The sequence below is a fragment of the Onthophagus taurus genome, chromosome 5 (assembly GCF_036711975.1).
Source record: "Onthophagus taurus isolate NC chromosome 5, IU_Otau_3.0, whole genome shotgun sequence".
Taxonomy (NCBI): domain Eukaryota; kingdom Metazoa; phylum Arthropoda; class Insecta; order Coleoptera; family Scarabaeidae; genus Onthophagus; species Onthophagus taurus.
Genome location: NC_091970.1, coordinates 1,595,203 through 1,609,300, shown reverse-complemented (window position 1 = coordinate 1,609,300; position 14,098 = coordinate 1,595,203). Strand labels below are relative to the sequence as shown.

The following is a 14,098-nucleotide window of genomic DNA, read 5'->3' as shown; positions in this document are numbered from 1 at the left end:
TTTTCAAGACGCACAGAACCGACGTAATTCATTTAAAATGTTTCACGATTTAAAATGTCAACCTCAATTTTGACATATTTGTAATCTTCATTAAAAATTCTTTAAAATGAGTACTAAAAATCTAAAAATATTCTTTTTTGATTTAATCCACTTACCTTGCTTATAATTTCATCCATTTTGATTTAAATACAACCTTTAAATCCAATTAATTATGCGTTTTTCATTAAAAAGAACTTAAATTCAACGTCAATTTTGAGAAGCAACTGCCATATTTGATTCTTAATCACCATGGTAACCGAGCGAAGTTGGATAACCTTAAAATAATAAAATTTTATTCCGATTTTTTTATCAATTCGAATTCTTTACGATTATCTCGCATTCATAACAAATTTGTTAATTGTAGTTAATTTAAATCGATTCTAATTAAGAGAAATAAATTAAAAATATCTTTTTTTGATTTAATCCAACGGTTAAAATTTTATTATTTTTAGGTTATCCAACTTGACTCGGTTACCATGGTGATTAAGCTCCAAATATTACAGGTGCTTGTCAAAATTGAATTTTAAGTTTTTTTTTAAGGAAAAAGTCTTATTTAATTGGTTTAAAAGGCTGTATATAACTCAAAATTGGTTTATCTAAGGAATTATAAACAAGGTAAGTTTATATCATAACTCCTAAAGAGATAATGATGGGGCAAAATGTTATGAATAAATTTTGTTCATTATAAATCCTAAAAGATATGATTCTTAACCGATTTTATTCTAGCTCTATTAGTTTCTCTATTACATACGTAAGAAGCTGAAAACCTAAAAATTAACGATTTTGAAGACTAAAATCGGTCATAATTCTTAAATTTAAAATCATGGGGCAAAATTTTATGAATAAATTTTGTTCATTATGAATCCTAGAAGATATATTTCTTAATCGATTTAATTCCAACTTTATTAGTTTCTCTGTTATATACCAAAGATGTTGAAAACGTCAAAATTTTTTTTTTAGTATTTAAGGTTATGTTATTATCGTAAATGTCAAATAATTGGGATACGTTCATAAAATCATATGAATGATTAACAATTTATTAAAATTGCATTAATAAATTTTTATTTAGATATTCAAAAAATATAATAATATAATCCTCAATTATAATTTTCCATCGATTATTTCACCAGGACTCTCCAAAGCCAATTTTCGTTCATTAATCGCGGTGATTAATTTTCTATGTGGCCCCAAAGGCAAATTTAAACTTTTCAAATCACCCTCCGTCAACAAAAGTAGTGTATCCAAATCAATTTTTTGCTCCTCGAATTTATCCAAATACTCTTTCAACCCCCACGCGGTTAAAAATCGCTCCAACGGACTTTTTTCGTCGGTTTCTTCGTCAGACGAAGAATCCATATCGCTTATATTATCTTCAGAAAAACCGAAATTTTTCGGTCGCGAAGCTAAACTTCCCGCCGAACCAATCGAATTTACATCTAATCGTGCTTGTTCCGCCATCGACATAGCTTGTAAAGTATTTGTAATGCTTTTTCGAAACGCTAAAGACCCAATCCCTGGACGAATAAATATACTAGGTGCTTCAACATTCGGGGTGGATTCTTGCGGTGTTTCTGACGCGTTTTTGATGTCGTTTAAAATGTTTGGTTGAGATATTGACCGAGTTAAAGTCCCAATTTGTTGTCCAATGAATGTGTCGTTTTCCTCATGGTTAAGATCATCATTATTACCATTAAACACATCGTTTAATTTACCCCGTTTACTATCGACTTGACCGGTGTAAAGAACTTCGGATCCGCGTCCTTTTAACCCCCTTATTGAGCGAACTGAGCGTTTTCCATCTTCAATTTCACTTATCTAAAAAATAATTTTTTAATTCTTTGATTTAATTAAAAAAAAAATAATCTAACTTTAAAATCGTCATTTGCAGCGTCGTTATTTCGTTGTTTGGATCGCGCCTTTCTCTCGACGGCGCTAAAAACACCTCTCGTTGTTCCATTTCCGCTTACGATCGTGCTAAATCTTGGTGTTGAGCTAATTTGACTTGGATTTGTGCTGATTTGTTCTAAACCGGCGTTTTGTAAATTGGGGTTTGAGGCGTATTGGCGACTTTTAATTCGATTTTTTAGGGTGTTAAATAATCTCCCGTTTGATTTTTTCCCGATTTTTGGTTCCACCGATTCGTAAAGTTTAGCTTGACGTTTGTTGAATTTCTAAAAAGAAAATTGAGGTAACTTGGGTTGCCTAACTAAAATATAGATGTAAAAATATAGATTAAGTAGAAATGTGAGTGTGACTGGAGTTTTAAAAATATTTAACTGAATGAGATACAAACTAATTTGAATTATTAAATATAGGTAAATTTAAATTAAATTTTAAAAAAATAAATATAAAAAAATATAGGCAACCAATTTTACGCCATTTTAATTTTTTTCTAACCTTAATTCGTTTTTCAGTCTCTTTTTTCGCTTTTTCTTTCATTTCTTTTGATTTCTTCTTATCAATCGACTCCAATTTAGCGGTTGCTTGATCTAAGAAGATCATTATATCTTCTCGGTTGCTAATTCCTGCTAATTCTTTCGCAGTTCTTTCATCGATGTCCATTGCATAAATGTTGGCCCCAAAATTGACGAGGAACGTCACAACGGCTTTGTGGCCTTGAGCCGCGGCTAAATGAAGGGCGGTGTTTCCGAAATGGTCGGCTTTATCTGGATTTCCACTGTTAAATTAAAAAAAATTAAGTTTGATCTTTTTTGACATTAATTTGAGCGCACCCTCGCCCACATAATAACCGTAAGGAGTCTAAATGGCCATAAAAAGCTGCATATAAAGTTGGTGTCATCCCTTGTTCATCTTTTGTGTTGCAATCGCTTCTTGTTGCTTCTTTTAGTACCTCAATATAACCATCTTTAGCTGCTCTAAGGGTTTAAAAGGATTGTATTAAAATTAGTAATAATTTATTAATACTTTAGATGATTTTTGGAGATTAGTTTGAACATCATTTATCTAAATTGGATCGCAAAAAACAATGAATCGATTGATTTATCCGCTCATTGTTATCTATTGGTTATCTATTTCTCAATAAAATGAATATGATAAAGGAAAGAATTTTCGATATTGACTAATTAAAAAAAAACTTACTTGTGGAACCTTAAACTAGCCATTTTCGTTATTTTATATAGCAAAAATTATCTGGAAAACGAAGTTTTTGAATTAATCCATTTGAATGTTTTAAATGAATTTAAGTAATAAAGTAGATACAACACTCAAAACCAAACCAAACTCACTCAACTAAACTAAAAAAACGAAATATTATGTTATTATATTGTTGTAAAGAGTTGATAAAACGCAACTAATTCAATGCGAATCTGAGAATTTAAGTGAACCGAGCTAACAGGTGAAACGTAGGTGAAAATATGGGGGGGATGATAATAAAGGTCAATAGAAAGTAGTGGGAATAAAACATTAAAACGCTTTTAAACAATAAATTACGATTACATTGATTATTTAATTGAGTAAGTTACTTAAAAGTTGTAATCGAAAAGATTCAAAAATAAGTTTTAGAAATATGTGACAAAAATTTGGGGAATTTCACAATATCATTTTAATAATTGGCGACCCTTACTGTCACATGTCACATGTCCAATCAGATAACCATCACAAATCGTCAAATCAACACAAAACAATTAATTTATTAAGAAATATCATCAAAAAAATTGGTTTTGCGAAGTATAGATTAAAAAGTAGACATCGCGGATGTAATATATCAAAAATTCAATAAGTAATAAGAGGTTAGTACGAAATAATCGTATCAATAATAATAACATAACCTAAAATAAATTTTCTTTATCCACAATTAGAAAAAAATGATGAATCCTATTTTATTACTACTTTATATGCTAAATTTAAAGATATATATCAATATATACCACAATTTCTTGAAGTAAATCTGAGAAAATTGAAATTTCATCGAAAATTGGGGTTGAATTAACGATTTATATCTTAAGAACTAAGAGTGATTTTTAAAAATGAACTTATTCCTTAAAAAGTAGATGATTTCCTTGATGTTTGGCGAATGTTTCATAGATTTTCAAAAAAATAGAATTTCTACAAATTTAATATAAGAAAACTTAAATATGTTCAACAATTATGATTGAGTTCAGAAGATGGAATCTCAAAAACTAAAGGTGATTTTTCAAAACGGGTTACTTCGTTAAAAAGTAGATGCATTAATTAATAATTGATGAAAATTTCATAATTATTATCCAAGAAATCGAATTTCCATAATTTTTTAAAATAAATCTAAGAAAATTGAAATTTCATCAAAAATTGGGGTTGAGTTTAAAGATTTATATCTTAAGAACTAAGAGTGATTTTTAAAAACGGATTTCTTAAAAAATAGACGATTTCCTTGATGGTTGACAAATTGTTGTGAAGTTGGTTATAGTTGGTAACATTGAATTTGTGTCACATTGACGTTTAAATTTAGTTCAAAAATTTATTAAAAAAAATAAATTTGTCCACTACTACCTTATAAATGAGTTTTAACATTTTAAAGTTTGACGTTCAAAAGACGTAATCCCTTTTTTCGTATGATTTAAGCATAAATTAATTAATTTTCATAAAAAAAAAATATGACGTTTCATAAAATTGACATTTAATTTTGACAAATTGTTGTGAAGTTGGTTACAGTTGGTGACATTGAATTTGTGTCACATTGAGTTGAATTTAAACTTTTTTCAAATGTGTATTTAAAAAAATAAATTTATGTAATCATCTTATAACCTTATTAATCTTTAGCCGCTCTAAGTGTTTAAAAAGATTGTATTAAAATGTGTAATAATTATATTGGTTATATATTTAACAATAAACCAATAGGGATAAAGGAAAGAATTCGTGATATTGACTAATTAAAAAAAACTTCCTTGTGGAACCTAAACTAGTTATTTTCGTTATTTTATATAATAAAAATGATCTGGAAAACAATGTTTTTGAATTAATCCGTTTGAAGGTCCCTTTTGATGATTTAATATCCTAAATTGAATGTTTTAAATGAATTTAAATTATAAAGTAATTAAATTGCGACCACATTGATTATTTAATCGAGTAAATTATTTAAAGTTATAATCCAAAAGAACCAAAAATAAGTTTTTGAAATATGTTCCAAAAATTTGGGGAATTTCATAATATTATTTTAATAATTGGCAACCCTTACTGTCACATGTCAAATCAGATAACCATCACAAATCCTCAAATCAACCGAAACAATTCGTTTATTAAGAAATATCAGCAAAAAAAATTGGTTTTACGAAATATAGATTATAAAGTAGACATCGCGGATGTAATATCTCAAAAATCCGATAAGTAATAAGAGGTTAGTACGAAATAATCTTATCAATAATAATAACATAACCTAAAATAAATTTTCCTTATCCACAATTAGAAAAAAAAAAAAAATGTGGACGAAACCTATTTTATTACTACTTATAACGACTCTTTTCTTCGAATATAACCGCGCTAAAAAAAACACGTTATGCCCGAAATTATATGGGAAACTATTTAATGGTTATGTTCCTGCCGGTAATATGTCCTCTGGAGTATTTAGCGCAGTTCCCGACGCTGAAGATCAACGATCATGTGTATTAGATTGTTGTGAAAAGAATGATTGCAACGTAGCGTTTATCGCGGACGAGAAATGTTATCATATTAAATGTCAAAATTCAACAATTTGTTTACCAATTTATATCGGGAGTGGAAACAGCAAAGAAGAAGACGACTATGCAAGCCGTGTTAGTATGGTTTTGGTAAAACCGGTTGAGGAAGATGTAGAATGGGTCGAATTACTCCTGGAAAATCGAAAAAACGACGAAGCGACATCTATGGAGGCGAAAGATAACTACGAATTTGCATCAATGTTTTCGCGCAAAGAAGAATTGGAAAATGATTATAATAAGTTATTGCAAATGGAAGAAACGCGGTTTCCTACTTTTGGCGACGGTTGTGAAGTTAATATCCCTGATAATTGTCCTTTAAATGAAGAATGTATTCAAAATAACGTTAGAGGGCGTGGAGGTAAAAAATTAATTTAATAATTTTATTTCTATATTATATCATTTTGTTAAGGTACTTGCAAATGTAAAAGTGGTTATCTACGAAATAGTGAAAATGAATGCATTTTTATGGAAAAAACGATCACAACAACCCCTAAAATATTTGACATAACCTCAAAAATGAATTTGACTCAATCAATTCCCACAAAAGGTTCATTAGATGTAACAGCTGAATCAAAAGTGGTTAAACTCCCAGAAAGTGAAGTAAGTTTAACAGCTGTAGTCAATCAACAACCCGAATCAGAAATAAATCCCTTAAAAGATGTTCAATATCGTTATGAGTGGACTGCTTTAACACAACCTGATGGAAGTGGTGCTGTTAAACATCAAAACGGGGAAACGTTACAATTAACGAAATTATCTGAAGGATTGTACACATTTAAAGTAAGTATTAAAACAACTAGTTTTATCTGAAATAATTTTTATTTTTTAATTTAGGTTGCAGTTTCAAATGAAACCATGTACGGGGAAACCTTTGTGAATGTGACAGTATTACCACCATCAAGAATTAATAAACCTCCAGAAATTGTTATAACACCTGCTAATCAAACGATTAAATTACCAAATAATGGCGCTGTTTTGGATGCTTCTTCATCAACTGATGATGATGGGATTGTTACATTCCATTGGGAACTTCAACAAGGACCACTTGGTAAAAAAATTCATTTAAATTAACAACTTGAATTATTGTTTGTCAGGGCTTCAACTCTGAATGTTAAAGTTTTCCATCTTGTTGGCAGCATGAGCTTTTCTACATCTAGAGTTCCATTTTGTCTTTTAAATTCTGCCAACTTGTTGGCAACATGACCTGTCTTGTCTTGAAACAGCAATTCTGCATGTTATAAGCTGCCAACTTGTTGGCAGCATGAGCTCTTTTGTCTAGAGAGATCAATTTTGATTTTTAAGCTGCCAACTTGCTGGCAGCATGAGCTCTTTTATCTAGAGACATCAATTTTGACTTATAAGCTGCCAACTTGTTGGCAGCATGAGCTCTTTTGTCTAGAGAGATCAATTTTGACTTTTAAGCTGCCAACTTGTTGGCAGCATGAGCTCTTTTGTCTAGAGAGATCAATTTTGATTTTTAAGCTGCCAACTTGTTGGCAGCATGAGCTCTTTTATCTAGAGACATCAATTCTGGACTTTATAAGCTGCCATCTTGTTGCTAGCATGAGCTTTTTTACATCTAGACTTCCATTTTGTCTTCTAAAGGCTGCCAACTTGTTGGCAGCATGGGCTCTTTTATCCAGAAACATCAATTCTGGACCTTATAGGCTGCTAACTTGTTGGCAGCATGAGCTGTCTTATCTGGAGACATCAATTCAGCATCTTATAAGCTGCCAACTTGTTGGCAGCATGAGCCGTCTTGTCTTGAAACACCAATTCTGCATGTTATAAGCTGCCAACTTGTTGGCAGCATGAGCTCTTTTGTCTAGAGAGATCAATTTTGACTTTTAAGCTGCCAACTTGTTGGCAGCATGAGCTCTTTTATCTAGAGACGTCAATTTTGACTTATAAGCTGCCAACTTGTTGGCAGCATGAGCTCTTTTATCTAGAGACATCAATTCTGGACCTTATAAGCTGCCAACTTGTTGCTAGCATGAGCTTTTTTACATCTAGACTTCCATTTTGTCTTCTAAAGGCTGCCAACTTGTTGGCAGCATGGGCTCTTTTATCTAGAAACATCAATTCTGGACCTTATAAGCTGCTAACTTGTTGGCAGCATGAGCTGTCTTATCTGGAGACACCAATTCAGCATCTTATAAGCTGCCAACTTGTTGGCAGCATGAGCTGTCTTGTCTTGAAACACCAATTCTGCATGTTATAAGCTGCCAACTTGTTGGCAGCATGAGCTCTTTTGTCTAGACAGATCAATTTTGATTTTTAAGCTGCCAACTTGTTGGCAGCATGAGCTCTTTTATCTAGAGACATCAATTTTGACTTATAAGCTGCCAACTTGTTGGCAGCATGAGCTCTTTTATCTAGAGACATCAATTCTGGACCTTATAAGCTGCCAACTTGTTGCTAGCATGAGCTTTTTTACATCTAGACTTCCATTTTGTCTTCTAAAGGCTGCCAACTTGTTGACAGCATGGGCTCTTTTATCTAGAAACATCAATTCTGGACCTTATAAGCTGCTAACTTCTTGGCAGCATGAGCTGTCTTATCTGGAGACATCAATTCAGCATCTTATAAGCTGCCAACTTGTTGGCAGCATGAGCTGTCTTGTCTTGAAACACCAATTCTGCATGTTATAAGCTGCCAACTTGTTGGCAGCATGAGCTCTTTTGTCTAGAGAGATCAATTTTGATTTTTAAGCTGCCAACTTGTTGGCAGCATGAGCTCTTTTATCTAGAGACATCAATTCTGGACCTTATAAGCTGCCAACTTGTTGCTAGCATGAGCTTTTTTACATCTAGACTTCCATTTTGTCTTCTAAAGGCTGCCAACTTGTTGGCAGCATGGGCTCTTTTATCTAGAAACATCAATTCTGGACCTTATAAGCTGCTAACTTCTTGGCAGCATGAGCTGTCTTAACTGGAGACATCAATTCAGCATCTTATAAGCTGCCAACTTGTTGGCAGCATGAGCTGTCTTGTCTTGAAACACCAATTCTGCATGTTATAAGCTGCCAACTTGTTGGCAGCATGAGCTCTTTTGTCTAGAGAGATCAATTTTGATTTTTAAGCTGCCAACTTGTTGGCAGCATGAGCTCTTTTATCTAGAGACATCAATTTTGACTTATAAGCTGCCAACTTGTTGGCAGCATGAGCTCTTTTATCTAGAGACATCAATTCTGGACCTTATAAGCTGCCAACTTGTTGCTAGCATGAGCTTTTTTACATCTAGACTTCCATTTTGTCTTCTAAAGGCTGCCAACTTGTTGGCAGCATGGGCTCTTTTATCTAGAAACATCAATTCTGGACCTTATAAGCTGCTAACTTCTTGGCAGCATGAGCTGTCTTATCTGGAGACATCAATTCAGCATCTTATAAGCTGCCAACTTGTTAGCAGCATGAGCTGTCTTGTCTTGAAACACCAATTCTGCATGTTATAAGCTGCCAACTTGTTGGCAGCATGAGCTCTTTTGTCTAGAGAGATCAATTTTGATTTTTAAGCTGCCAACTTGTTGGCAGCATGAGCTCTTTTATCTAGAGACATCAATTTTGACTTATAAGCTGCCAACTTGTTGGCAGCATGAGCTCTTTTATCTAGAGACATCAATTCTGGACCTTATAAGCTGCCAACTTGTTGCTAGCATGAGCTTTTTTACATCTAGACTTCCATTTTGTCTTCTAAAGGCTGCCAACTTGTTGGCAGCATGGGCTCTTTTATCTAGAAACATCAATTCTGGACCTTATAAGCTGCTAACTTCTTGGCAGCATGAGCTGTCTTATCTGGAGACATCAATTCAGCATCTTATAAGCTGCCAACTTGTTAGCAGCATGAGCTGTCTTGTCTTGAAACACCAATTCTGCATGTTATAAGCTGCCAACTTGTTGGCAGCATGAGCTCTTTTGTCTAGAGAGATCAATTTTGATTTTTAAGCTGCCAACTTGTTGGCAGCATGAGCTCTTTTATCTAGAGACATCAATTTTGACTTATAAGCTGCCAACTTGTTGGCAGCATGAGCTCTTTTATCTAGAGACATCAATTCTGGACCTTATAAGCTGCCAACTTGTTGCTAGCATGAGCTTTTTTACATCTAGACTTCCATTTTGTCTTCTAAAGGCTGCCAACTTGTTGGCAGCATGGGCTCTTTTATCTAGAAACATCAATTCTGGACCTTATAAGCTGCTAACTTCTTGGCAGCATGAGCTGTCTTATCTGGAGACATCAATTCAGCATCTTATAAGCTGCCAACTTGTTAGCAGCATGAGCTGTCTTGTCTTGAAACACCAATTCTGCATGTTATAAGCTGCCAACTTGTTGGCAGCATGAGCTCTTTTGTCTAGAGAGATCAATTTTGATTTTTAAGCTGCCAACTTGTTGGCAGCATGAGCTCTTTTATCTAGAGACATCAATTTTGACTTATAAGCTGCCAACTTGTTGGCAGCATGAGCTCTTTTATCTAGAGACATCAATTCTGGACCTTATAAGCTGCCAACTTGTTGCTAGCATGAGCTTTTTTACATCTAGACTTCCATTTTGTCTTCTAAAGGCTGCCAACTTGTTGGCAGCATGGGCTCTTTTATTTAGAAACATCAATTCTGGACCTTATAAGCTGCTAACTTGTTGGCAGCATGAGCTGTCTTATCTGGAGACATCAATTCAGCATCTTATAAGCTGCCAACTTGTTGGCAGCATGAGCTTTTCTACATTTAGACATCCATTTTGTTTTCTAAAGTCTGCCAACTGGTTGGCAACATGATCTCTTTTATCTAGAGACATCAATTCAGATCTTATAAGCTGCCATCTTGTTGGTAGCATGAGTTGTCTTATTTTGGTATTACTGTGTTTCCAATGTGTAGTATCTAATAGGTAATATGTAAGTTTTTGTGAAAGCTTTTCCTTTCTACCTTCAATTTGCCCATTTGAAGCGGAGTTTATGTTTTCAATAATTTTTAATTCTTTTTTCACATTTTTTTAGGTTACCAACCCCAACTTCATGATACACCAACATTAGAATTAAACGATTTGAATATGCCCGGAAATTACACTTTTAAATTAACGGTAACCGACACAGATAAAGCGATAAGTGTCAGTACAGCCAATGTGACTGTTCTAAAAATAACTGATTATCCACCGGAAGCTAATGCAGGTAAATTAATTATTTTTGTCCACCACTACCTTATAAATGAGTTTTCTAAAGCAAAATAGTCATTTTTCACAATCATTATTCACGTCAAATAGAAACGTCAAAATTTCAAAAAACGTCAATTTAATTTAATTTTTTTAGGACTTTTTAAAGGTTTAACATTAAAAAAACGTAAAGAAATACCTTTTTTTCTTTAATTTAGGCATAAATTAATTAATTTTCGTAGAAAACGTGACGTTTCATAAAATTGGCTTTTAATTTTGACAGATTGTTGTGAAGTTGGTTACAGTTGGTGACATTGAATTTGTGTCACATTGACGTTTAAACTTTATTCAAAAATTTATTTAAAAAAGTAAATTTCTCCACAACTATCTTATAATATATACCTTATAAATGAGTTTTCTAAAACAAAAAGGTAGTTATTTTTCACAGAGTGAATAATCGTTATGAGAGACTAATAATAATTATTTGAAACGTCAAAATTTCAAAAAACATCAATTTAATTTAATTTTTTTAGGTCTTTTAAAGATTTGACATTAAAAAAACGTAATCAAATTCCTTTTTTCATATGATTTAAGAATAAATTAAGTTTCGTAAAAAAACATGACGTTTCATAAAATTGACATTTAATTTTGACAAATTGTTCTGAAGTTGGTAACATTGAATTTGTGTCACATTGACGTTTAAACTTTGTTCAAAAATGTATTTAAAAAAATTAATTTATAAAATCAATTTTAATATAGAATTTAGGTTAATAATAGACCTCATTATATGTTTTTAATAGGTCAAGATACAATAATTTATTTACCACACAATCAAATAACATTAAACGGAAATCAAAGTATTGATGATCACATGATAACCACATGGGAATGGACCAAAAGTCCCGATGACGCTGAAAAAGCCGTGGATATGCAAGACACGCGAACACCTTACTTAAAACTCTCCGATTTAGAAGAAGGAATGTACACCTTTGCATTAAAAGTTACCGATAGCGCTAATCAAAGCAGTACAGCTCAAGTACATGTTTTTGTTAAACCCCCAACAAATAAACCACCGATAGCTAATGCTGGAGGGAACTTAACGATTAGTTTACCGCAAACTTGGGTCGTTATTGATGCAGGAAACAGTACAGATGATAATCGAATTGAGAAATACAAGTAAAAATTAATTAAAATCGCTTTTATCCAACCAATTAGTTTGTTCTTTTAGATGGGAGCAAGTAAGTGGACCCTCTACGGTTACTTTCGTTAATCCGAATGCTACAAAAACGAACGTAACTGGTTTAACAAAAGGGGGTTATGCCTTCAAAGTAACAGTAACCGATGATAATGATAACGTTGCTTCTGACACCGCTTTTATAACGGTCGATCAAAGTAAGAATAAATTTAATTGATACTTTTTCTTAATATTAATTTATGTTTAAATAGATAAGAATCAAAAACCAATAGCAAACGCGGGTGGAAATCTATCCATAGAACTTCCAAGAAACGTCGTCTACGTAAACGGTTCGAAATCAACAGACGATTGGTCGATAGTTCGTTGGAAATGGACGCGATTAGAAAATTCGTTATCCTTAGGAAACATCGCTGAAGGATCAGACGAAACCCCCATATTAATTCTAACAGACTTAAAAAGCGGAATTTACGCCTTTAATTTAACAGTATACGACGAACAAGGATTGAGCGATTCCCAAACGGTTCAAATATCAGTTTTGGACGATCCAAAGTTGATGTTTTTGGTTGATATGGTGGTGGATGTCGAAGCTGATGAGTTAACTGAGAGTCAGTATGGAATTTTAAAGGGGAAATTGGCGTTGCTTATTGAGGATAATTCTAAATTACAGGTTAATTAATATTTCTCCTCGAATTAATGAAATAATTAATTAATTTTTTGTGTTTTAGGTTCGATCAATTAAACAACAACCAGGCACCACAAACCCAATAATAACATTTTACGTCGAATCGGGAGTTGATAATCAAACCCCACTTCCAGCAAACGACGTAGTGAAACATCTCCGAAAAAAATTAGCAATCGACGCCGGATTATTAGGATTCACAATCTCCCGCTTGCAAACAACAATCTGCCAAAATAACTGTTCCGGTCACGGCGTTTGTAACGAATTGAGTCGAAAATGTACTTGCGAATCATTTTGGATGGAAGATTTATTTAAGATTTACTTATCCGACGGTTACGAAGACTCCAATTGTAGTTGGAGCGTTCTCTACGTCGTTTTGGGAGTCTTATCTTTCGTTGTAACGGTTGCGGCCGTTATTTGGGCTTTGATTTATTTGTGTTTGAATGGATTCTCGAAAAGGAATCGGCAAAAACCCGCCAGTTATAAACTTATACAAGATTCCGACGATGTTTTACCATGTTAGTTTCAATTTTATTTCATTTATTGTGTTAATAATTGATTATTTTATAAGATTCAGGAAGAAAAGCTGATTTATCAGACTCTGACACAGATTCCGACGTAGTTTTTGAATCAAGGAATAAACCAAGTAGATTCGGTGATATTAGAAATGGGCATAAATCGATTAGAAATGGATTTTCGAAAATTGGACGACGAGTTAAAACGTAAGTTAATTAACATTTTGGTTTTCACAAACACTAGAATTGTATTTTTTTTAGTTAACTTTGCCACTGTGCCTCTCTTCAAATTAAACAACTTTTTTTTAATCAACCCAATTCCTATAAAATTACTTAACCATGTAACTAGTCATTCGAACACTTATTATTGATTAAGTTAGGTTGTGCAGGTTTAAGTTAGTTTAAGGGAAAATAAGGTTGCGAAAAGTACCAGATTTTTTGGTGGTTTTTCTTTTTTTTCAGTAAAAAGAAGAAGAATTTTACAATTAATAGAGCTTAAGGAAAGTTTTTTTAAACATAAAAGATGAATATTGTGTGTGTGAGTGTGTTTTTGCCAAATTTAATCATGTGATATAAAAAAAATGTCTTGAAGAAGAAGTAATCGCACCTTTCTTTTCGTTTTATGTAATGATTTTATAAAAATGTACTATGTATTATAAATATTATAAATTTTAAAACGAAAATTAATTTTAATCATTCAAATTTCCCGCCAAAATATTATTTTAAATAAATATTTAATATTACAGTTTTTAATTGATTTTTTTTTAAAAATGTAATTAATAAATCGTTTCTTTTTTTTAAATTCATATAAACTTAAATTATAATTAAATAATAATTAAAAAGTAAATTAATTAAATAAAAA

At 32.4% G+C, this 14,098-nt stretch overlaps 2 protein-coding genes across 4 annotated transcripts; one reads left to right on the top strand and one right to left on the bottom strand.

Annotated features, from left to right (window-relative positions):
* Positions 1-1,084: 1,084 nt before the first annotated feature.
* Positions 1,085-3,547, bottom strand: LOC111417995 (SAM_USH1G_HARP domain-containing protein Sans). Of its 2 annotated transcripts, XM_071196195.1 has the most exons (6): positions 3,285-3,473; positions 3,139-3,189; positions 2,772-2,915; positions 2,437-2,716; positions 1,908-2,210; positions 1,085-1,854 (listed from the first exon to the last, which is right to left on the bottom strand). In XM_071196195.1, the coding sequence occupies exons 2-6, from the start codon at positions 3,159-3,161 to the stop codon at positions 1,141-1,143; spliced, it is 1,464 nt and encodes a 487-aa protein (XP_071052296.1). In that variant the 5' UTR covers positions 3,162-3,189; positions 3,285-3,473; the 3' UTR covers positions 1,085-1,140. The 2 variants fall into 2 exon arrangements, with proteins under 2 accessions (XP_071052296.1, XP_022906201.2); XM_023050433.2 differs by having other exon boundaries at positions 3,139-3,547.
* A 27-nt stretch (positions 3,548-3,574) lies between these two features.
* Positions 3,575-13,919, top strand: LOC111417994 (dyslexia-associated protein KIAA0319-like protein). Of its 2 annotated transcripts, none has more exons than XM_071196193.1 (12): positions 3,575-3,788; positions 3,858-5,371; positions 5,441-6,069; positions 6,121-6,491; positions 6,546-6,759; positions 10,696-10,866; positions 11,648-12,023; positions 12,076-12,239; positions 12,294-12,709; positions 12,768-13,239; positions 13,293-13,443; positions 13,699-13,919. In XM_071196193.1, the coding sequence occupies exons 3-12, from the start codon at positions 5,454-5,456 to the stop codon at positions 13,733-13,735; spliced, it is 2,988 nt and encodes a 995-aa protein (XP_071052294.1). In that variant the 5' UTR covers positions 3,575-3,788; positions 3,858-5,371; positions 5,441-5,453; the 3' UTR covers positions 13,736-13,919. The 2 variants fall into 2 exon arrangements, with proteins under 2 accessions (XP_071052294.1, XP_071052295.1); XM_071196194.1 differs by having other exon boundaries at positions 3,577-3,788; positions 13,498-13,919.
* The last annotated feature ends 179 nt before the right edge of the window (positions 13,920-14,098 follow it).